This window comes from Ostrea edulis, chromosome 1, assembly GCF_947568905.1.
Source record: "Ostrea edulis chromosome 1, xbOstEdul1.1, whole genome shotgun sequence".
NCBI classification, from domain to species: domain Eukaryota; kingdom Metazoa; phylum Mollusca; class Bivalvia; order Ostreida; family Ostreidae; genus Ostrea; species Ostrea edulis.
This window is the reverse complement of record NC_079164.1, coordinates 109,760,784-109,786,062: the sequence shown is the minus strand read 5'-3', so window position 1 is coordinate 109,786,062 and position 25,279 is coordinate 109,760,784. Positions and strand designations below refer to the sequence as shown.

The window sequence follows — 25,279 nt, the reverse complement described above, 5'->3', positions numbered from 1 at the left end:
AATTGGTTGCATGTCAGTGATTTTTTAAGACCCATTTTAGGTCCGAATATCGGCCTTTTCCCCTCCTAAAAATTACCAATTTTTTCCCAATTTAACTTGCACCTTTCCCAATAATAAAAACTGGTGAAAAACATATTTGTTTAAAAAATAAGTTCAATGTGAATAGTTTATGTACGGCGTGACAAAAGCACAATTCTAGATGATTTAGAAAGAATATTCAAAAATTTTAAGAGCTTAAAGAAAAGAAAGTTAAATATGTAAAATAAAAGAAGAATGACTTCAATTTGTGTTTGATTTCTTGTTTGATATGATATATTTAGCAATAATGTCTAGGTTTTCCCAATTTTATCAAAATGTCGACAATTTTTCTTATTCGATAGCCACAGGACCCTTTTGAAAATTGTTGAAAAACCACTGCATGTCATAAATGTATTATTAACTAATTAGACAATGCAATTGTAAACCTATTTAACAGATACATTTGTATAGTACTACAAGGGAAAAACAATAAGAATTAAATCGCATGTGCTTATTGTATAATTAATGTAAAATTTGCAAATGATATGATGTCGCAAAGTTTTTATGTATAAACTGTTTAATTGAAAATATGATTTTTTTAAGCGCAATACCACTGAGATTAATGTTTGATTTATGTAACTGTTTCTGTAGACTTTTTCATTAATAGAAATAACAATTATTTGCAATGAAAAAAACAGTATGCATTAATACATTACTGTCTTTTGTCAGATACTTACGTTTGATATTTTTCATAATGTATGAAATACAGCCAGATTCCTGGAAAGATGTCCGTGAGGATGTACATAAAGACCCTGCCTTGATTATCGAGATGTACTGCCAGTTCCTGTACTTTTCTGTCTCCACAGCTACTCTCTGTGGTATGTAACAGTTGTTGTGCTGCCTAATGTAACAATGTGTTGTATGTAAATGCTGTACTGCCTAATGTAACAATCTGTGGTATGTAACAGTTGTTGTACTACCTAATGTAACAATCTGTTGTATATAACGTTAAGCTGTTGTACTGCCTAATGTAACAGTCTGTTGTATGTAACAGTTGTTGTACTGCCTAATGTAACAGTCTGTTGTATGTAACAGTTGTTGTACTGCCTAATATAACAATCTGTGGTATGTAACAGTTGTTGTGCTACCTAATGTAACAGTCTGTTGTATATAACAGTTGTTGTGCTGCCTAATGTAACAATCTGTTGTATATAACAGTTGTTGTACTGCCTAATGTAACAGTTGTTGTATGTAAATGTTGTGCTGCCTAATGTAACAATCTGTTGTATATAACAGTTGTTGTGCTACCTAATGTAACAGTCTGTGGTATATAACAGTTGTTGTGCTGCCTAATGTAACAATCTGTGGTATGTAACAGTTGTTGTACTGCCTAATGTAACAGTCTGTGGTATGTAACAGCTGTTGTACTGCCTAATGTAACAGTCTGTGATATGTAACAGTTGTTGTACTACCTAATGTAACAATCTGTGGTATGTAACAGTTGTGCTGCCTAATGTAACAATCTGTTGTATATAACAGCTGTTGTACTGCCTAATGTAAATGTCTGTGATATGTAACAGTTGTTGTGCTACCTAATGTAACAGTCTGTGGTATATAACAGTTGTTGTGCTGTAGTAACAGTATGTGGTATATAACTTTAAGCTGTTGTACTGCCTAATGTAACAATCTGTGATATGTAACAGTTGTTGTGCTGCCTAATGTAACAGTCTGTGATATGTAACAGTTGTTGTGCTGCCTAATGTAACAGTCTGTGGTATGTAACAGTTGTTGTACTGCCTAATGTAACAATCTGTGATATGTAACAGTTGTTGTGCTGCCTACTGTAATAGTCTGTGGTATATAACAGTTGTTGTACTGCCTAATGTAACAGTATGTGGTATATAACGTTAAGCTGTTGTACTGCCTAATGTAACAGTCTGTGGTATGTAACAGTTCTTGTACTGCGTAATGTAACAGTCTGTTGTATATAACAGTTGTTGTACTGCCTAATGTAACAGTCTGTGGTATGTAACAGTTGTTGTACTGCCTAATGTAACAGTCTGTTGTATATAACAGTTGTTGTACTGCCTAATGTAACAGTTTGTGATATGTAACAGTTGTTGTACTGCCTAATGTAACAATCTGTGGTATATAACAGTTGTTGTGTTGCCTAATGTAACAATCTGTTGTATATAACGTTAAGCTGTTGTACTGCCTAATGTAACAGTCTGTGGTATGTAACAGTTGTTGTACTGCCTAATGTAACAATCTGTTGTATATAACGTTAAGCTGTTGTACTGCCTAATGTAACAGTCTGTGGTATGTAACAGTTGTTGTGCTACCTAATGTGACAGTCTGTGGTATGTTACAGTTGTTGTACTGCCTAATGTAACAGTCTGTGGTATATAACGTTAATCTGTTGTGCTGCCTAATGTAACAATCTGTTGTATATAACAGCTGTTGTGCTGCCTAATATAACAATCTGTGGTATGTAACAGTTGTTGTGCTACCTAATGTAACAGTCTGTGGTATGTTACAGTTGTTGTACTGCCTAATGTAACAGTCTGTGGTATGTAACAGCTGTTGTACTGCCTAATGTAACAGTCTGTGATATGTAACAGTTGTTGTACTACCTAATGTAACAATCTGTGGTATGTAACAGTTGTGCTGCCTAATGTAACAATCTGTTGTATATAACAGCTGTTGTACTGCCTAATGTAAATGTCTGTGATATGTAACAGTTGTTGTGCTACCTAATGTAACAGTCTGTGGTATATAACAGTTGTTATGCTGTAGTAACAGTATGTGGTATATAACGTTAAGCTGTTGTACTGCCTAATGTAACAATCTGTGATATGTAACAGTTGTTGTGCTGCCTAATGTAACAGTCTGTGATATGTAACAGTTGTTGTGCTGCCTAATGTAACAGTCTGTGGTATGTAACAGTTGTTGTACTGCCTAATGTAACAATCTGTGATATGTAACAGTTGTTGTGCTGCCTACTGTAATAGTCTGTGGTATATAACAGTTGTTGTACTGCCTAATGTAACAGTATGTGGTATATAACGTTAAGCTGTTGTACTGCCTAATGTAACAGTCTGTGGTATGTAACAGTTGTTGTACTGCCTAATGTAACAGTCTGTTGTATATAACAGTTGTTGTACTGCCTAATGTAACAGTCTGTGGTATGTAACAGTTGTTGTACTGCCTAATGTAACAATCTGTTGTATATAACAGTTGTTGTGCTGCCTAATGTAACAATCTGTTGTATATAACAGTTGTTGTGCTACCTAATGTAACAGTATGTGGTATATAACGTTAAGATGTTGTACTGCCTAATGTAACAGTCTGTGGTATGTAACAGTTGTTGTACTGCCTAATGTAACAGTCTGTTGTATATAACAGTTGTTGTCCTGCCTAATGTAACAGTTTGTGATATGTAACAGTTGTTGTACTGCCTAATGTAACAATCTGTGGTATATAACAGTTGTTGTGTTGCCTAATGTAACAATCTGTTGTATATAATGTTAAGCTGTTGTACTGCCTAATGTAACAGTCTGTGGTATGTAACAGTTGTTGTACTGCCTAATGTAACAATCTGTTGTATATAACGTTAAGCTGTTGTACTGCCTAATGTAACAGTCTGTGGTATGTAACAGTTGTTGTGCTACCTAATGTGACAGTCTGTGGTATGTTACAGTTGTTGTACTGCCTAATGTAACAGTCTGTGGTATATAACGTTAATCTGTTGTGCTGCCTAATGTAACAATCTGTTGTATATAACAGCTGTTGTGCTGCCTAATATAACAATCTGTGGTATGTAACAGTTGTTGTGCTACCTAATGTAACAGTCTGTGGTATGTTACAGTTGTTGTACTGCCTAATGTAACAGTCTGTGGTATATAATGTTAATCTGTTGTGCTGCCTAATGTAACAATCTGTTGTATATAACAGTTGTTGTGCTGCCTAATGTAACAGTCTGTTGTATATAACAGTTGTTGTACTGCCTAATGTAACAGTCTGTGGTATATAACAGTTGTTGTACTGCCTAATGTAACAGTATATGGTATGTAACAGTTGTTGTGCTGCCTAATGTAACAATCTGTTGTATATAACAGTTGTTGTGCTGCCTAATGTAACAATATGTTGTATATAACAGTTGTTGTACTGCCTAATGTAATAGTTGTTGTATGTAAATGGTGTGCTGCCTAATGTAACAGTCTGTTGTATATAACAGTTGTTGTGCTGCCTAATGTAACAATGTTGTATATTACAGTTGTTGTGCTGCCAAATGTAACAATCTGTGGTATATAACAGTTGTTGTACTGCCTAATGTAACAGTCTGTTGGATGTAACAGTTGTTGTGCTGCCTAATGTAACAGTATGTGGTATATAACGTTAAGCTGTTGTACTGCCTAATGTAACAATCTGTGGTATATAACAGCTGTTGTGCCATACATTTTTATGTGTTATAATTTCATCATTTAGTTCATATCTTGATTTCTGCTTTTTCTTGAATAGGTACAGCAAGTGTTACCCCCAATAAGTGGTACAACTATATATGTGTTTCCATACAGGTAACGTCCATTATAATCATACGATATATTTTTGCTGAGACAATATTTTATGTTTGTCTGTTTGACATCCTTTCAAGAATTTTCACTCAAATCAAGAGGTCACCAAACGTATGTGAAGTGCCACAAATTTAGAGCTACGTGCCTAACGCTCAGGGCTGTAGTAATATGAGGGTTCTTTATCATGTTAGCGCCTGCCGCGACACAGGACCATGGTTTTCATCTGAAAAAACCCACAACCTCTCACAACTAAATCAAGTGTTGGCGAAAGGACTGTCACTACCTATCTTAGTATGTCTTTTTTTTTTTTTTTTATAATTTATTTTTTTGGTCACATACAATACATCAAACACTTACACAAACATACCTTTCATACATGCATACATCTCCCTGTGGTTTAGGTTACTTGCTGTACAATAGTGAAAGTAATAATATTAACAATAATACATGTACTAAAAGTAATGACAAGTACATGTAGTAATAATTAATCAATTGCAAAAATATTTTCACACTTCATCCATATTTTATCAAAGTTATGTATTTTAAATGTTTGAATTGCAGCATATTTCTCTACATGATATTTAAACTTTAAGTGACATAGTAATCCAACAAGATTTGGTTCTTTATTCTGCATTAAACAGATAAATATGTATTGTTTAGCATATAGAATTATAAAGTTTATAGCTTTATTATTTAAAGACAGTGGAATTTCACCAAATATTATATTTGACACATTAAAACCAATTCTTTTTGAAAATTTTCTATATATATGAAGACTTAACTCACTCCACAATGTTTGGGTCTTATTACATGAAGTAAAAATATGTGTTATTGTTTCAATATTACTTGTACAAAATCTACAGAGATCATTTGTTTTAACACTAATGTTTTTCAAATAATAACCAACAGGAAGAATTCTATGTAAATTCTAAACTGTATCCACTGAACAGAAGAATCACTAGATGTTTCGAAACAAATTTTAAACACATCTTGCACTGAAATATCATCTACTCCATATGAAGATAGTTCAGTTTTCCACTTGCCCATAGAAGTTGGGATATCTTCTTTTGCATTTAAAATATTGTAAATAATATTAGAACATCTTTCATATAATAAAACTGGTTCAAAAAATATAGGCATACATGGATTAACATTTTGTTTGGTTGAGTGTCTATCAATTGACAGACATTTTAAATATTTTGAAATTGCAGTAATAATGCTATTGTATTTCATTACGCATACTTCTTGAAGATTGTATAAACACTGAAATTTTTCTATGGTATGGAAGTTACAATCAGTATCAAAAAAATCTTGAACAGCTTTAATCCCCTTTTCATACCATTTCTCATAAAAACACAGGTTTTCCCACAATTCTAATATTAGAATTGTACCACACTGGAATATTATGAAAATTATTTTTAATATTTGAAAGATTTTGACTAGTCTTCAAATAAAAAAACCAAGCATTAAAAACATCCTTCCAAAAAACATTGCTTTTAACACATAATTGTTCCACAATAAAACTATCTCCAAAGTCATATAATTTCTTTAAAATATCATTTCCATACATGGCAAAAAAAATATTCATCTATGGTTTCTGACAGTTGGACCTAGTAAGCCTTTTAATCCAAGAGCATTTCAATGATGTAATAAAGTTGCTTATATCAACCATCTTGATACCACCCGATAAATAGTCTTGTGTTATCACAGACCTCTTAACTTTATCTACACTAGATTTCCATAGGAATTCAAAAATAATTTTGTATAAATAAGAGATTGTTTCTTTCTTTGGAGTAGGAAGTGATATAAACAAATGATTCAATTTTGGAATAAGCAAGGTTTTAATGACAGTAGCTCGCCCAATAGGAGTAAGAATCCTTCTTTTCCACTGTTCAGTAAGAGCAACGATTTTTGGTATTTGAATTCCGAAATTTATATCTTCAATTTCTGTAAGGTCAACTGAAAAATTAATACCCAATAAATTAAAAGTTGTTGATCCCCAATCTAATTTCCATCTTGTATGGTGAAAAACTCGATCTGAAAATTTCTTTGAACCAATGCAAACAATTTTTGTTTTAGAAGAATTAATCCTTAGACCAGAAAAACTGGAAAAAAATTCTATTGTATCTAGAGCTGCAAAAAGCGATTCAGGTGAACCGTCAAGGGCTAGTGAAGAATCATCTGCATATTGCGATATTTTGTGTTCTGTGTTTTCTGTACATATGCCTTTTATACTTTTGTTTTGTTTAATTAATATTGCAAGAATTTCTGCACATAGGATGAATAGATAAGGTGCAATGGGATCACCCTGCCTACATCCCCTTTGTATATCAAACTGTTCAGATAAAAAGCCACTCTGTAAAACTGAGGCTCTGAAATTTGTGTTTAAGATTTTTATCCATTGAATAAAGTTTTCCCCAAAACCAAAATACTTTAAAACTTTATATATGAATGACCATGACATTGAGTCGAAGGCCTTTTCGAAATCAATGAGAACTAGAAGGCCTGGGATATTATTTCTTTCAGTGTATGACATAATATCATAGATAAATCGAGTATTCTCCCCTATATATCTACCTTTTAAAAAACCAGACTGTGTATCGGATATTATATAATCCGAAACTTGTTTAATTCTAAAGCTGAGACAACCAGATATAATTTTGTATAATACATTTAAAAGTGTAATTGGTCGCCAGTTTTTTAAAAACTGTCTTGGTTTATCCCCTTTAGGTAAGCATGAAATGATTCCTAGTCTTTGCGAAATAGGAAGTTCCCTCTTATGATATATACAATTAATAGCTCTAACAACATAATATTTAATGTCATTCCAAAAAATTTTAAAGAATTCAGTTGTATAACCATCGCTACCCGGGGATTTGTTGTTTTTCATATTTTTTAATACTTTAAGAACCTCTGCTTCTTCAATATCATCCTCCAGTTTTTTGGTTGCATGCGTATCTAACTTAGTAGAATTGTAATCTGAGATGATGCTTTCCAGGTCGACATTAATTAAGTTAAAATCATTATTAGTATATAAGGCTTCATAATATTTCTTGACACCTTCTAATATATCTGACTGTTTGTAAATTGTACCAGTATCCAACTGAATTTTTTTGATAGTTTTATTTAAATAATTTCGGGATTCTAAATTACAAAAGTATTTTGAAGGTTTTTCCCCTTCCTCTATCCAACGTGCACGAGACCTTATCATGTGACCTTGTAGCTTTTCTTTTCTAATGTTTTCAAGAGCTGCTCTCTTCTCATCTAGAATATCAAAATCAATAGGAGAGTCAGACTCTAAAATTTCAATTTCATCTAAGAAAAAGAAATCTTAGTATGTCTTAGTTTTGATACGACCATGGTACGAATAGTGCTCCAGCCCTACTTTCCTAGTCACAAAGAGCGAACACTCTAATCGGCAAACCGCCATAAATGTCATTATGGTCTTGAGACAATGTGACGAAAAACAGATTTTTGTACAAGCAGGTTTAGAAAATGATGAGGACATCAGTTTCCTTCCTTTAGACTTGTATGTCCCAAATCCATTTATGTGTACTGCTGTTATGGGATTTCAATAGAAAAAAACATGTTAATTTTATATTTTGATTTTTATGATCCATGATTAATCACTTTAAACAAGATTTACAAGTTAGGCAAGATAATCACAAGATCTTGCAGATGGCAGTATGATCACACGGAGAAAGTGATGATTGGAATTCCCAAAGTAAAGGGGATAAATGGAGAACCTAAATTGATTTTTGTCCAGTTGAGCAGTATAGTAAAAACAGAATAAGGGGAAAAGTATTTCCGTTTCAGATGTTGTTGAGTTTTATGTACTTTGCTTCAATACTTGGAAAAGTTATGGCTCCAGTGACCTCTCCTCTCAGCATGCATCATGTCCGAAAAAACCAAGAGTCGAGTCGATTTCCCTCAGTAGTTGTCCACAGTAGACCATCAAGCAGAGGTGAAGGAAGCATTATTAATGCAGGTATTGTCTGGACGTTTAATTAAACTGGTTGCATGCAGTTACATTGTAGTATTACATGTACTGTGTACAAAGGGATTTTTGTCCTGTCGCATTTTCACCCGGACATATTTTAAAGGCAATCTAGTTCCATTTCAGTCTCAAACCATTTATTGGTATTAAAGAGGATTAAAATTAATACATTTGGATACACTCAGTTTTATGTATTATATATGCCTGGTTGAAAATAGAATGGGAGGCATCAATTTCCCTGTATACAGTGTGTGTGTGTATATATATATATATCACTTGTCACAATGATTAGTAAAAGTTTAGGTAAAAAAATAAATACAAAGACATGTAATTAGAAACTTTACAAATAGTCTAAAATGTCATTGTGTTTCCAAGGATTTGAGATACTGAGAGTAAAATACTTAAAGAATAAATGATTGGGACTTCAGAATCACTTTTGAGATATATCCATGGTATTCAAGATATCGGTGTTTGAGATAATTAGGTCAAGTAAATTATCAGACTGTTTTTGGCCCTAAAAGGACTCTAAACAGTATGATACTTTTACATATAGAGCTACATCTGGCATATATTCATTTCATATCGGACAGCCCTAACAGGCTTCAAACTGTGTGATATTTTTTCATATAGGGCCTAGAACGGTCTGATATTTTTATACAGAATTGTACAAGGCATATATCCAATACATTTTCAGTAGTACCTGTGAATATCCTCTTTAGTGCCTGTGAATATCCTCTTTAGTACCTGTGGATATATTTAGTACATGTAGTACCTATACCTATAGATATATTCAGTAGTACTTATGGATATATTCAGTAGTACTTATGGATATATTCAGTAGTACTTATGGATATATTCAGTAGTACCTATAGATATATTCAGTAGTACTTATGGATATATTCAGTAGTACTTATGGATATATTCACTAGTACCTATGGATATATTCACTAGTACCTATGGATATATTCAGTAGTACCTATAGATATATTCAGTAGTACTTTTGGATATATTCAGTAGTACTTATGGATGTATTCTGTAGTGCTTATTAGCCTCTGAGTCACTATATTGCAGGATATCATTGATGAGTAAGACTAATCAAGGAACAAATTGACTTTGAAGATCTTTGAAGAAATCCATCGTGAAGCCCACAGTTGATTAAGCTTCTTTCCTCTCTTCATCAGTCATTAGTCCATTCATTCCTACTTGCTCGTTCTCATGAATAATTAATGAGGCAATTTGATTGGGCGCTCATAGTACACGCTGAGTGAATTTGTCCAATCAACAAGATGCTTTCAGCCCAATTTCGGTGTGCAATTTTTGTGATAGCAAAATTAAGTTAATGCTACCTTTAAAAACAGAAGAGTTCCGTTACTATAATGATTACTTTGATTGGATGAGGACAAGCGAGTAGGAATGAATGGACCCACGGGTGATGGAGACAGGAATGAAACGTAATCAACCGTGGGTTTCCGACGATGGAAGAAATCTTACTTCACAAAAATTCAAACACAATGATCCTGACATTAGTGTAAATGTACATGTATATATAATTTTTCATTTTATAAAGTTTCTGTTGTTGCAGAAAGCTTAGAGTCCTGATGATCATCACCAAGACAGTAACTGGACATGAAGGAGACCTTGTGTAGCCATTCTCAGTGGATGTGAGGGATTTCATTTTGGGAAAAAGAAAGCACAACAAGGATTTTTATTGGAATCTGAAAATAACCATTTCTTCTAATGGAAGGAGGATACTAATGATTGAATGATCTCATGTTAAAATAAATGCATTGGTTTTTATTAAAGAAATCAATCATTAAATAGTCATAAACATTTCAATGCTTCAAATTGCTATGTACAATGATACGCCCGTGGTACTGTAATCGTTTAAATCGGTGACCTTTCTGGAGCGCTAAATTACCATTAACTCAACTAATCAAATAGTTTTAATTATTTGAAGATATCATTAATTCAATTATTGTGTGCATGCATCAATTCAATTGTTGAGAGCAATAATTGATTTTATGCGCACATTAATTCAAATGAGAGCAATAATTGATTTGATGTGTGCATCTATTCAATTATTGCTCTCATGAATTCAATGGGTGCACACATCAATGTGGTGGAATTATTGTTAGCAAAATTTAATTTAGAGCTCAATATGAACTATTTGATGATGTCTTTAATTCAATCAAAGATATCTTTAATTATTTACAATGCTTTTGTATAAGGAGTCAATGCGCGTATCAATTCTTTTAAAGAGTGCAACAATTTAATTAAAGAGATCATTAATTCAGTTGTGGATATGTTGAATTTAAGATATATCTAATTAAATAGTTGCTTTCTCCAAAACTAATTATTGCAAGCAAAAATTAAATTGATATCATTAATTCAATTGAAGAGAGCAATAACTCAATTATTGCATGCGTGAATTGAATTGATGCATGCTACAATTCAATTGAAGAGTGCAATAATTCAATTATTGAGGGCCTTAATTGATATGTGCAAATTATTTGAAGAGACCTTTGATGAATTGAATTGTTGCGCGCATCAAATGAATTGATGATATCTTCATTTATTTCAGTTAACTTCATGTTTATTTGGTGCTTCATAGACCTCTCCTAGGTTTACTGCCAAACTTCTCAACACCACGATTTCGATAATCATTTACTTACTGAATAAAAATGGGTTTTTTTTTCATATTTACAATCATTCCAGGATTAACAACTGACAAAATATGTTTAACATCAACTGCTGCTGGCAGTGTGTGAATGCACTAATATGTCTGTATGTACACATTTTTAACATATAGGAGAAAAGATGGATTCTTGACTAAATCAAATGACGTGCACAGCTTAGTTTGTCGCTTGTCAAGATACATGGGAGGTACAGAGCTCATAATTGTTTGTTATGTAAACAAGACTCGTGTCATGTGTTTGTTTATGTGGGTTGAATATACTTGTTAAGTTTCGTTTAAAGCAGAGTTTCAATTGAAAAGTTATCTCTGAACACAATTAAATAGTTTCTAGTGTTTTTCACACCTCATTTTATTTTTAAAATGCTATTTTCTACCTTGATGCAATTAGTCACAGAGACAATATAACACGCAAATCCTTTGTCACTGTATTAATTTAAAATACGATTTTCTGCGACAGTCAGAACCGCTGCGTGCTGAATATTAAAATCGCCAAATGTTCCCAAGAAAAGGCAATTAACATGGAAACACTTGTGATTGACACTAAATCGACTTTCTCGGAATTGCCAAATTGCAGTGCTGTAGATGATGTGTATATTGTACTTTATATTCAAGTAAGCATCACGAACCGCAGACCTGTTGTTTCAGATACATATGACCGAAATTTGGAGACACATTCATTTTCTTTTTCATGCATTCCCACGTAATGAAACATTCTGCTGACAATCCAGTACATGTTTGGAAATTCCTCGCATTGTTTTTCTATGTCTGTCATATGATAGATCAAGGGATTTGTGACCAAGTGCAAATTCGATGCATGGAACATGTGTATGTAATATTCATTTAGTTTCTCCTTTAGTTCACGAATCTCTTCATTGATTTTTATTTTCAGAGTTTGGGTTTCAACTGTATTCACTTTCATGGAATTTTGTTCAATTGCTTGTCTTGAACAGCGTATGGCTGTTTCGATTGCGGATAAACTCAGTTTAACATTTCTTTTGCCATATTCTACTAGACTGAACCCGTACAGAAACTTTGCAATCGAAGTAAAATCTGCGCTGTTTTCCTCTGGCACATCTAACCAACCTATTGCACTATCCACTTCCCATGGAACGATGTTTTCCAGATGCAAACCTCCTTGCAGATATTTTGCCTCCAGATTGGTGCTAAATTCTCTGTCAAACCGTCTTGCTAGAATGATTCGAGATGAACGTTGGTCCATATTGTTGATTACATAATCTATAAAATCTTGGAAAATTGGAATAGCACTGACATCTGATAACAAAAGTAGTTGTTCATATACATCCACAAGAATCCGACAAACTGTGTCGTAAAGTCCCATTCTTGATAGAAATTTTCCCGTGCGTATGGCCATGGGAATCAACGAATTTTCCAGCGTTGCTCTTAAATCTTTCTTTTGTATGAATGTTCGTATATCAGAAAGAACAAACTTCACCAAGTTTGCTGCATACAAAAGTCCATGTTTTTCGGCGACAAATTGCATAATTTTTGCGGGAAATAAACGAATTGACTCGATGCACACACAGAGAGCATTTATGTCATCATCTGAGAAGCAGTCGATAAGGTTGTTGGTTGGGATGAAGTAATGAGGAAGAAACCTCGCTTTAAAACACGATAGCAATGCACTGAGGACATTCAGTACACAACCACTGAAACAAGTTTCCCATGCACTGGAAGGTATGTTTTCACATGCATTGAAAAACACTGCCTTTAAATGCTTTGCTTTAACTACCTTGTAAAGATGAAATGTCACGTTTTCAACCAACACCTTCACCACAAAATATCCATATTTTTGTGCCAGTGTTAAGTTTTCAATGATAATGAACTCTGCCATGGAAAAATTGTATTTCCATTCAATCGAAGGATTCTCGCTTTTGGGATGTGATTTGGGGATTAGCGTACAGCCTCTCTTCACTACGCGGTCTATTAGGCTGGGCGATGGAAAGTCGAAGTTTCTTTTTCTTCTCTTCCACCGAGACGCTGTAGGGGGAAATGGACAAAGAATACCAATGTACTGTACTTCCGATCTATGGAATGAAGCAGACATTAGACTTCCTGGAATGTCGTATGCTTTCAGATAAACATTGGAGTCCAATCGCAACACGTTGTCGTCTTTGTATGCTGTTTGACCTGTCGGTAATTTGAGCCTGCAATAACCAGGGTGTGTATCAGAGGAGTCTGTGTATACGTGTGTTGGCAATTGTTCGTCATCTGGTAATACTGCAAATCTCACAAGTTTATCTTTTCTGAGAACAACAACTTTTTGCCCCTTTCTGTTTTGCTGATTGTAGTAACTTTGCATTTTCTGAGCACGGCTTATGTCTTTTAACGTTAGGTTGCACGCATCACATCGAGGACCTTTCAAATGGAACAGAATGTCATCTGTGTATAAGAGTCGGCCGTCAGGATGTGTGTATTTCATCAAAGTTTTAGGTATCAGATTTTTCATTATAAACGATAAATGAGCTAATGGAATCCCTGTGAGCGGGTCAATATTCATTGTGTCCTCAACAAAACATTGGAAAGATTCTGAAAATAGTATATATGTCTTAAATTTCTTTGAAATGTATGATCGTAATTGCACTGGATATATACGTAATAAATTTTCTACCAAATTACTGTGCGATTTCCTACATCGGGGATATTGTTTAAAGGGGTACTTATCATACGATAAAAATGATTGCACAATTTATGAAAATAACATTCATGAAATTCGCACTTATAATATCGTATAAAATAAAAATTTAAACACTTGTATTTACAAGTAGATAATGCATTCGACCTCCATTTTCTTGTACATACAAGTAGATAATGCATTCTACCTCCATTTTCTTGTATATACAAGTAGATAATGCATTCTACCTCCATTTTCTTGCAGCAGATCGACTTCGTCTGCTATCAATTCCCCGGGACTTGTGCTTTCACGAACTCTGTGCATGGCAAACTCAGCGATATCGTTCAACGTGGTTCTGGGAATGAATCTTTCGTCCACTATACTTTTAACTTTTTGTTTGATTAGATGCTTCCTTGTCTTGAAGTCCAAGTCCTTTGGACATGTTAGAATCCTTAGTATCAACGCTTCTGAAAAAATTGAAACTATGATGAACCTGGTGAAATGATAGAGACAAAGCGAACTTTTGTAATGAAACAATATGTGTAAAATTACTTTGACATGTTTGGGTTTTTTTTATAACAAGTAAACATTAATATTACTATAAGGCCAGTGTCTCAGCCATCGTTTTGATCGCAAGCTTAGATAGTGGAATTCTCCTAGATGTCCAAGAAAGATTATCAAAGGTCTGTCACTCTGTTTGGTCAGTTTTCCTATGACTTCGGTCCGGCGTATGTCGTCATAGAAGACGTTAAAGATGATCACTTCAAGACACAGCACGTCCGCTAGGGCCTGCAGAATGATGTGGTCGCTCCATTCACCAGGCCTGGCCATTCTTCTCAGATATTCCTCCCATGTTTCATCTGATAAGAATGAAGAGGGGTGGTCTTTTCTGCCTTTATGGATAGGATGCTGCCGTAGATAGCTAAGTAAAAATTCTGGTACTCAATAGTCTTTAAGAAGCCAAGTTCCTATGCTATTCCCGAAAAAAAAAATACAATGGCATATTCGCTTGCGATACCCATAAGGTATATATACAATACTGAAAATATAACAAATGATGGGTTAATGTAAATTAGCACACTTATCAAAGCTTTCAATTGTATTTGATCATATGTTATACCTACTAATCCAAAGACCAGTAGCATACTAGTAGTGGTTCGGACACTCGGGAGGTCCCGGGCTTGATTATTGATCGTGCGAAAACATAATACGGTTAACATAGGTAACGGCTGTTCCGTCACTAAACACCCCCACGTTATAAGTTATTCACGGGTCTTCCGGTTATGACATTAAACACGGAAGTACCGTGTCATCTTAGGCGTTTGCACGATAAACAACCCCTCACTAAGCATTACGGCCTTGACGCCATACATAATTCAAATTTTCTGGCACTACACTTGCAGCTGATGGCGTCTCTAAATGGGAGAAAAATTGTCCAATGGGTCGTAAAACAGCAAACAAACAAAAGAAATCCAAGCTTACTTACTCTACTGCCGTTTGTCTCAGTGATTCTCTCGTATGTCCCAGACATCCGTTGATAAGCAACTGATCAGCAATAGCTCGAAACATACAGTTCCCATCTCGAATGACGTCACGAACCTCAAAATCGTTGTCTGCTGCAAATTTTTGTAAAGACTTCTGAAAGATTGGCATTTTCGTGTATTGTTCTACTCCTTGACCTACAAACAAAAACCACAGAAAACCATTTATGTATCTTCTCATTGAGAAACAGGCTTTAACTGCAGACACATATTATAAAACCCGTGCCATTTAGACGTACATGTACATTGTATTGCAATGGCAAGCCGTTTTACTATTTATTTGAAAAAGAGATATCTCTTTGACTTTGACAGATATCTCTTTGACTTTGAGAGATATCTCTGACTTTGAGAGATATCTCCTAAACTAAAAGACTCAATTTTAAGGTACCTCCCCCCATTTTACCAACTTCTTTACAAGCATTTTAATGCACCGGACCAATCCATCTTGTTCATGAGGGTAAGGATTTTAGAAAAAAATTACCATCACACAAACAATCCTACATTAAGCACCCCTTTTCGTAGACAACGAGAAGATCACTGGATTAGGACCCTAGGCACTGCATTTCCATATGGATGCAATGATAATGTATATGATGTGGTAAATTTGACTAGTCCACAAGGAAATAACGTTAATGTGATGGGACTCTTTCCCAATACCCAAAGACGAAAACGCAGTCACGGACATCGTTCATATAAAAGACCAAGTATAAATGATGTCACGTTTGATTCACTTTTGCCTCACGTCAACAGACAATTGGGTCCACATCATATTCGTACAAAACTTTACTCTATTCCATTGAGGGTTTTACATACGTTATTTGAAAAAGCTATGGCTAGTCTATACTTGGATTTTTCAACACCTGAATATAGACTTAACTCTATGATTATGGATGTTGCCTACCACAGGCTCTATAAACCAGCACAGACCATGGATGATATTCCTTCCAAATCATGCCGTCAGTTCCTTAAGCTCAAATTTACAAACAAAGAATAGATGCCGTCAACATAAGCAACATTCTTCGTCATAAAAGGGTTCAGTCGTGTATTCCAATTTATTTCAAGTTCAAGTCTACACCCTGTATTTCCTACAGCTATACTTCTACTATTGCATCCAAACTTTTTGATTATAAACAAACTTTGCAGTGCTTAGATATAGACCATCTTATACGTAATCCACCAACATGTTCTTGTTCTTCATCTTCTTTCAACTACAGTCCAGCTGGACATGTCATTACTGGTGATGTTGATATAGTTGAAAATGAGGACCTCAAATCACTTATTCTTAAAGGTCCTAAATACAGAGAACCTCGGTCTTTTAATTGGCGACAGAACTTCCTCTCTATTATGAGTTCTGTCGAAGATTATGCCAGACGATGGGCTAAATATGAAAAAGAAGAACTTGATACATTGTCAGAATGGGTTAAAAGCATAAGAGGGATATTAAAATCCCGCATTAGACACATGAAAACAAAAGTACGTACCATCTATCCTTCTGTGTTTAGTAAACCAGAAGTGATAAAAGAATTAGATAGGTTACATGAGGAATATGTTTTGGTTCCAGCTGACAAAGCTAGTAACAACATTGTCTTTGTTTGTAAGGCTCATTATTACAACTGTATTTTAAACGAACTTGGCATTAATTCCACTTTTGGTAATCATACTTATACTCCAACTGCCCTTTCAAAAGACGAAATTCTTCAAAACCATGCTTCAGTTTTAGACACATTTAATATTCCAGTCACAAAACAATCGAATGAATGCAAGGTGAAGATAACGAACAGTGATCAATCTCATAACTCCTACAAGCAATACAAAATAGATAGTTGGACAAACACGGACCCCTGGACACACCAGAGGTGGGATCAGGTGCCTAGGAGGAGTAAGCATCCCCTGTTGACCGGTCACACCCGCCGTGAGCCCATATCCTGATCAGGTAAACGGAGTTATCCGCAGTCAAAATCAGTGTGCCAAGAACGGCTTAACAATCGGTATGAAACACGTCAGACAGCATTTGACCCAATGCGAGGTTGTATTGACGAACTAGATCGTTATAACGACCATAGAATTTGCGAAATGCTGACTTCAATCGAGACTGTTGAAATCCCTGTACCATCAACTTGTTTGTCAGTAGCTTACCTCGATTAAAAAACTGACTATACCCAGAACAAGCTCTTGCATATCGAATCAGTTGAGATATATAAACACCGTATGCAGGTGATAATGGAATATTGCTACATAAATGTGGGAAGTTGACGATGGAGAAGCTGAAATCATCCCGTTTGTCATACAGTTGAGTTGTTAGTTTGCCGTTAATGTCTACTTTCAATAAAATATCTAAGTATGAAGCAGAAGTGGACGACTCTGTGGTGTCCTTTACCGTACCTATACTGGATTCCTAAACTACATAAAAACCCTTACAAACAAAGATACATTGCTGGATCCAGTAAGTGCTCTACCAAGCCCCTATCTTTGCTCCTCACGAAAATGTTAACAGCTGTGAAGGAGAAACTTCAAACTTACTGTGCGACTACATATGCCAGAAGTGGTGTTAATCAAATGTGGATTCTAAAAAAAATTAAAGAACTTTTAGTAAACTTGAAATCACAGAATTTTTTCCAAATCAATAGCATTAAAACCCATGACTTTTCAACACTATACACGACCATTCCTCACGATAAATTAAAGACTAGACTTTTTGACATCATAGACAGTTGCTTCTTCAACAAAAACGGAAAACGGAAATATTCATATCTAGTGATCAGTCATTCAAAAACTTACTTTGTTAAACACCACTCTGATTCCACGCACAAGTACTCTGAAGTTGAAATAAAAAATATGCTAGAGTTCCTCATTGACAATATCTTCGTGGTCTTTGGTGATCAGGTCTTCCAACAGTCTGTTGGAATTTCCATGGCCACGAATTGTTCTCCTTTGTTAGCTGACCTGTTTTTATATTCATATGAGGCAGAATTTATTCAAAAACTTCTACATGAGAAGAAAAAATCTCTCGCTGTGACCTTCAATTCGACTTTTAGATATATCGATGACGTTTTGTTTATTAACAATGATAGCTTTCATTCATATGTCGATTTGATATATTCCTGTGAGCTCGAAATAAAGGACACCACAGAGTCGTCCACTTTTGCTTCATACTGAGATATTTTATTGAAAGTAGACATTAACGGCAAACTAACAACTCAACTGTATGACAAACGGGATGATTTCAGCTTCTCCATCGTCAACTTCCCACATTTATGTAGCAATATTCCATTATCACCTGCATATGGTGTTTATATATCTCAACTGATTCGATATGCAAGAGCTTGTTCTGGGTATGGTCAGTTTTTAAATCGAGGTAAGCTACTGACAAACAAGTTGATGGTACAGGGATTTCAACAGTCTCGATTGAAGTCAGCATTTCGCAAATTCTATGGTCGTTATAACGATCTAGTTCGTCAATACAACCTCGTATTGGGTCAAATGCTGTCTGACGTGTTTCATACCGATTGTTAAGCCGTTCTTGGCACACTGATTTTGACTGCGGATAACTCCGTTTACCTGATCAGGATATGGGGCTCACGGCGGGTGTGACCGGTCAACAGGGGATGCTTACTCCTCCTAGGCACATGATCCCACCTCTGGTGTGTCCAGGGGTCCGTGTTTGTCCAACTATCTATTTTTGTATTGCTTGTAGGAGTTATGAGATTGATCACTGTTCGTTATCTTCACCTTGCATATCTCTTAAAGTTAATAGATATGTCTTTAAGGTAAAAGATATCTCTTTAAATTTAAGAGATATCTCTCAAAGTTAAAGATATATATATTTGTTTTTCGAATAAATAGTAAAACGGCTTCCCATATATTGCACTTGTTTATCTATACGTTATAAACTTTGTCAATTCCTTACTGTATCTGCCATGTTTTCCTCCAACTGCCAAAGAAGAATGGTATTCCTCTTCATGCATATCTAAATAAGAATCTTCCTCCATACTCGAGACATGAGTTTCCCAATATTCATCCTCACTGTCAAAATAATCTATTTTATCAATGTCTTTGACATTCAGAATCTTTTTAGGTACCTCTTCAACTTTGTCAGGTTCCTCTGGAATTTCTTCGGCTTTGAAACACGAGTCTGTTGGCGTCTTTAAGAAGTTTTCGAAAACTACATTTTTGTCACCACTACATTCAGTCCTCTCTTCGTTTGTCCATATACCATGAAGTGAGTGTTTTAGTATCTCTTTCTCCAAGTGTTGTGCTTTAGACCTAGAAGACATTTGAATTTCTGTAGAGTTTCATATACCGGGATCTTTCTTTGAAATACTCTTTTAACGTTTAGTTAAAAATAATACGAATGTAGTTTTGAAACGTCGCGCATCTTGTAGCCTGGTTGTGTTTTATTGTCTTTACACTGAAATACAACTGTCGGTATTGGCCTTCAGTAGAAAATCAAGTATATGAATATAGAATTAGCAGCAATAAGGAAGGAAAGTGCTCTCAATCCTTGGAAAACGATATCGTGATATTTCAAAATTAAATTTACAATAATATAATTCCTTCTATTCTATAAATAAGGGGCTCCAAAGTTTTAAATTTCCTTTTCAATTCTGTTCGGGGTCATCACATTGGGGAAAATGTCCGTGTCATGTGATTTGATAGGATGTTATTACATTTGATTAATGTCATCTATACCAGAAAGAACAGATAGATAGCAGCTGACACACCAGACAGAAGATGTCACAATGCAGTGCTTTGTCAGAGATTCAAAAATCATCCCTCAACATAGGGACAAGGGATTTCCTTCGCAATATTTGGTCAAATCGGAGTTCTGAGGAACAAATTCCACAAGAAGATTTCCAAAACGATTTTGTCGATACATACGATGAGCAGAATGTAAATGAAAATGAATTTTTTAACATTGAGGTAACGGAGCATGCTTTGTTATGACTTCTCGAAAATGGGAGCAGGTCTACATAACTCTGATGTTCAGGATGATGATGATGCAAGTGACTATTTTGACAGTGAAGACGAATACTTTGAAACGTATAGAAAGAATTTTGAAGATCACAGCTCAATGTCTTTACATGGGACGAGGTATTCTCCTCCCACTTCTGAAGGAAATGGAAGATACAGTAAGAATATTTTAGTTTTCATTTGTAAATATTCCATTTACATGATGATTAGCTTTATAGAGAATGTCATCATTACAATTTTTAATAATGCATCACCTTTTAGAACTTCCTAATCCCTTGGATGGAGACTTGTGAAACATCATAACTTCCTCTTTAAACAATGTTTTCTACACTTCGAAAAAGATCAACGATACATGAAAATTTGAAAATGGACAATACATTTTCCTTAAATTTACATGTCGGCATAGATGTTCATACACAATATGTCAAAGCAGGGATATTTTGAGAATAACATACCTGAATGTATATGCTACATATCAAACCGTCTCACCCACTCATAGCATACATATGTTTTTCACTGTAGGTAAGGGTATAGCACAATCCTATAATGTGCCGGTATTCATGAATTCCATTCAAAAGTATGCAGATAGCAATGGTTTTGAAGTACATGATGTTACAGCAGACGGAAACTGTCTCTTCAGAGCTATAGCTGATCAGTTGTCAATCAACGGTGTATTTGGAAATTCGCCTGATTCACTACGGAATTTCGTTCTCAAGTGAGTTGTTTTTTATTGGTTTAAATATTCTATGAAGGACGAAACCTGAACATCCCTGGATGAATTAGATAACGAATGCATAAACCTACCTAAAAATGGAACAAGAACATCTAAACCTAATTATTGATTTTTTGAAGAAAAATTCTGTGAACCAAATTATCATAAAACCCAAAATATCTTTTTAGTTTTACAAATAATAAACATTGGTCATAATTAATTAGGTAAGGAACAATTTTTTTGTGTTTAAATATATTGTTCGAAAATGAAAGGAAAATGTTATGAAGGATTGACTTTTATGGTAGAAGTGCGTAAGTACGCAGGAAAAGTAGTATTAGAAACATCAAGGAGGTGGATTGGTTTTCAAGATGTAGTTGTCTTAAAAACATGTTAAGGACATAGAATAACCAAAACAGTTTTGTTACATAATTTTGTAAATGTTTGAATATTGCAAAATAAACAAGATTTGGGGTACTGGAAAAATACTGAAATGAAATTCAACAAAAGTGATTAAAATGTTACTTCAAAGCAAAATGAAAAGAAACTAGAAACGATTTTGTTATGAGTGACGAATAGGTCTTCCTCCTATTCCAGATACGACAAAATACAATACTCATTGAAATATTTCCAAAGACACATTGGTCCCGTGGGGATCCGGTTAGAATAGGTCCTTAATACCCCTTGTTTGTCGTAAGAGGCGACTAAATGGGGGTGGTCCTTCGGATGAGACCACAAAAACCGAGGTCCTTTGTCATAGCAGGTGTGACACGGTCCCTCCCTCCTCAAAGGAAATAAGCCCTGAGTATATATGCCTAAATTTTGCAGAGCTTCATCGGCAATGATTACTCTTCCTTGACACCTGATCCCACATCTCGTATGTCAAGAGGTCCTTGTATGTCCATCTCTTTATTTTGTTTTCCTTATTGGAGTTGTGGGATTAATAGGTGTTTGTTGTTCTCACTTCCATACAAGTTGAAAATTCTCAAGCGGGACGCTAAACTATATACCATCAACCACAGGCAATAGCATCGTTTGGGGTCGAATTTACAATTAAAGAGTAATCGCTTATAGTAAATTTGATCCCAAGGGATGCAGTTGCCTGTGCAACCAACCAAAGACACACTGCACAACTGCTCTCTTTTCACTTTGATATGCTAGACCAATACCAATACTAGACTAGGTGTCAGGCCCGGGGATGGGACAATGCATTTTGATTTTGGAATTCTATTCGCCGAGTCTATTCCAATAATATTTTACATAATTTGAGACCATGCTCGGGACTGTGGAGGGGGTCATTTTGAAACTCTACTCGTCAATACCTTTCTAAAGATGTACAATGGTATTACTTGACTACTCTCTCTACCGAATTTAGGTGTTCTGGATATAATTTTGCCCACACTTGTATATTCACCATTATTATTCAATACAATGTAGGGTCAACATTCATCGGAAGTCATTTTGATTTATGTGGGGATGATCTGAAATTGCAATATTTTTCTCTTCCGAACACCTGTTTAAATGATCCGAGATAAAAATTTACAAAACTTTGGAGTCCGGGTCATTTCTACACGTCGAGTCTAATGTTTTGCTACATCGGCATTGGAAGCAAAAGTCACGGATCTTTCGGATGGGACATTAAACACAAAAGTCCAATGACATGGTAGATGTTGTTATAGAGAACCTTCACTGGTTCGACGTTCAGTATCAAGCATATATTAAAATTTAAAATAGTGTGGCACTTCACCTAAAGCTAGTGATTTCCTTATGTAAGTGGAAAATGTTTGAATGGGAATTATAACAACAAACATAAGATGGTATAAAAGATGCTTTAGTATATGAGATGTACTCCAAACTTTTGAATCATTTGGAGAAAGGGTAGCAAATGGGAAAAAAACTTAATAGTCCGGATAACCCATATTAGGTTGTCACCTCAGGCTTAGTAATTGTAATTGATTGCTTTTCAATGTGCCTTAGTATGTGGACATAAACGTAAATTTTTAATAGACCCCTTACAATTATGTACTACCATGATGCATGTCTTGTTTACGCATTTTGATATCTATATGATATTTCATATTTTTAATGGTATATATCCGATCTTGGTTACTTTCGGGTTAACTCTCTACTTGGAATACATTTATTTAACAAGACATTTATCTCTGGCAAGTTGACAACTATAAAACATCACTGATGTATGATACATGTATTTGAATTTTAAAAATAGGAATAGAAGTGCCGTAAAAACAGGAAGTAACTGTTCCATCACCAGACGGTCGGTATTAAATGTGAAAGTCAAAGGTCTTTAATTCGGATACGACCTTTCAAACTGAGGTGTCTTGTTGCAGTTGGTGTCACTTGTCAAATAATCAGACCAGTTCCTGGAAACAATAAGCATGAAGCAAAACTGGACAATATCTGGATTTCTTCTCTTATGGGTAATTAAAAGACCACGAGTATATAATGGGAAATGTGTGTATATTACGATGTTAAGGATGAATGGTATAAACGGTTTTGGTTTATTTCCCAATAAAAATTGCAAGTGTCAATGTTGGACAAGAATGTGATAAGTTCCTGCATAGCATGATTATTTTTTCGTTGCACATGTCCTTCTGTCGAGTAACGCAGAATGAATTTTAATTGTCTTTGGAATAAAATCGACCACGACACGGAGAGTTCCACATGACTGTGTTTGCATCTCTTTTGATGCCTTTTATATGATTGATTGATTGATGTTTTCCGCCACACTCAACAATTTTTCAGTTATCTGGTGGCGCCCAGTTTTTATTGGTGGAAGGGAGAACCCAGATACAATGTACCTGGGAAGAGACCACCGACCTTCCGAAAGTAAATTGGGAAACTTTCTCACTTACCGGCGCGAGCAAGATTCGAACCCGCGCCGACAGAGGTGAGAGGCCGTGTGATTTTAAGGTGATGACTAGATGGTATCCCTCAAAAGCAAATGACCCACGAGTTACTTGCCCCTGATCATAGATGGAAAGATAAGTCGTACGTCGAATAATATTTCGTAAAGAAATGTGTTTACGATGAAAAAGGCAAAGAAGATTGTTGGGATTTTTTTACTAATTAAGATTACTAATTAAACCCTAATTAGCTGAACTATTGAAAATGTAAGAAATAAATAAAGCAATGAACGCAATATGGAGAGAAATACGATTTGATAGAAAGTGTACAGAATATTATTTAATTAACATAATTAATCAAACCCTAATTCTCTCAGATGTCAAAAACAGTAAGAAATTTGATATAAAAAAACTGTAAGGGGCGAGATCAAAAGATTGATTTCGGATAAAAATCTAAATTCAAATAGTTAGGGGGAGGAGGGGTGTGTGTTAAAACTTCTGTAAGTTTCTCTCATCCGACATCGATTACACATTAGTCGAAAAAGGAGAAAGACAAGTGACTGTTAAAACTATATGACGATATTACATTTTAATGAACATTTGATAGTTTTAATCTACACTTTCATTTGTGAATAAACAGAAGATAGGGTATACAGAGTTACGTATACTCGTTTGTTCTTACTTGTTAATCGATTATAGTTTAAACACTCATCATATCTAGTTTAGGGGGTCGTTGTGGGGACGGAGGGGGGGGGGGCGTAAAAACTATGTGAATTTAGTTTTTTTGTCAGACATTGAACTTTCGATCTCACCCCTAGGAAGTAGATAAAACAGCGAATGCAACATGGAAAAAAATAATATTTAATAAGAAGTCTTATTAAAAGCAAAACTGCTGATATCTAGCGGTGTTCAAAGTAACATATCTTTAGAAATTATTTTTGAAAGTACAGAAGGGTATTTTTGATCAAAAGTTAATCATAGAAATTATTTTAATTACCCCCCCCCCCCCCTCATTCAGTACACAAAATCAACTCAAAACTTTCATTCAACATTATAACTCACTAAAACATTCCTCAAAACCTGCTTTTGGATATCGAGTTAATTATTAAGACCAAACTAACTCCAGATCCAGGGCGATATAAACACCTACTTTTGAGGGATACCAGATAAGCTTTGCCACCCAGCGAGGCCTATGCTAGCCCTGCCTTTCAGGGATACCAAGTTACTTAATAGGGCTCAACTAGCCCAGGTTCCCGAGGGATCTAAACACCTACTTTT

General features: G+C 35.0%; 3 protein-coding genes and 1 long non-coding RNA gene across 4 annotated transcripts in view; 3 read left to right on the top strand and 1 right to left on the bottom strand.

The window, feature by feature from the left end:
- Nucleotides 1–10,421, top strand: part of LOC125665757 (uncharacterized) — a 19,176-nt gene extending 8,755 nt beyond the window's left edge. Inside the window, exons 7-10 of the mRNA XM_048898582.2 lie at nucleotides 788–896; nucleotides 4,540–4,595; nucleotides 8,409–8,580; nucleotides 10,172–10,421. Of these exons, the coding sequence (XP_048754539.1) occupies nucleotides 788–896; nucleotides 4,540–4,595; nucleotides 8,409–8,580; nucleotides 10,172–10,188 (354 nt within the window). The 3' untranslated portion in view covers nucleotides 10,189–10,421. The remainder of the gene's footprint in view (nucleotides 1–787; nucleotides 897–4,539; nucleotides 4,596–8,408; nucleotides 8,581–10,171) is intronic.
- Nucleotides 10,422–11,603: 1,182 nt separating this feature from the next.
- Nucleotides 11,604–21,004, bottom strand: LOC125665732 (uncharacterized). The gene is made up of 7 exons (XM_056153277.1): nucleotides 20,884–21,004; nucleotides 20,683–20,753; nucleotides 19,365–19,720; nucleotides 15,403–15,595; nucleotides 14,516–14,838; nucleotides 14,165–14,383; nucleotides 11,604–13,831 (listed from the first exon to the last, which is right to left on the bottom strand). The coding sequence occupies exons 2-7, from the start codon at nucleotides 20,727–20,729 to the stop codon at nucleotides 11,892–11,894; spliced, it is 3,078 nt and encodes a 1,025-aa protein (XP_056009252.1). The 5' UTR covers nucleotides 20,730–20,753; nucleotides 20,884–21,004; the 3' UTR covers nucleotides 11,604–11,891.
- Nucleotides 13,388–13,921, top strand: LOC130051317 (uncharacterized). Its single transcript, XR_008799777.1, has 2 exons — nucleotides 13,388–13,516; nucleotides 13,638–13,921. It is a non-coding gene; the product is annotated as an uncharacterized LOC130051317 (long non-coding RNA).
- LOC125665738 (uncharacterized) overlaps nucleotides 19,543–25,279 on the top strand; it is a 26,585-nt gene continuing 20,848 nt past the window's right edge. Inside the window, exons 1-3 of the mRNA XM_048898548.2 lie at nucleotides 19,543–19,676; nucleotides 20,150–20,586; nucleotides 20,951–21,143. Of these exons, the coding sequence (XP_048754505.2) occupies nucleotides 20,388–20,586; nucleotides 20,951–21,143 (392 nt within the window). The 5' untranslated portion in view covers nucleotides 19,543–19,676; nucleotides 20,150–20,387. The remainder of the gene's footprint in view (nucleotides 19,677–20,149; nucleotides 20,587–20,950; nucleotides 21,144–25,279) is intronic.

Excerpts from the sequence above, each read along its gene's own strand:
- LOC125665732 (XM_056153277.1), bottom strand. The coding sequence starts at position 20,729 with ATGATGTTTCACAAGTCTCCATCCAAGGGATTAGGAAGTTCTAAAAG. Across the intron at positions 19,721-20,682 it reads GGATTAGGAAGTTCTAAAAG|GTCTAAAGCACAACACTTGG; the intron begins GTGATGCATTAT and ends AATGTCTTCTAG. Across the intron at positions 14,384-14,515 it reads GCTGAGACACTGGCCTTATA|AAGCGTTGATACTAAGGATT; the intron begins GTAATATTAATG and ends CAATTTTTTCAG.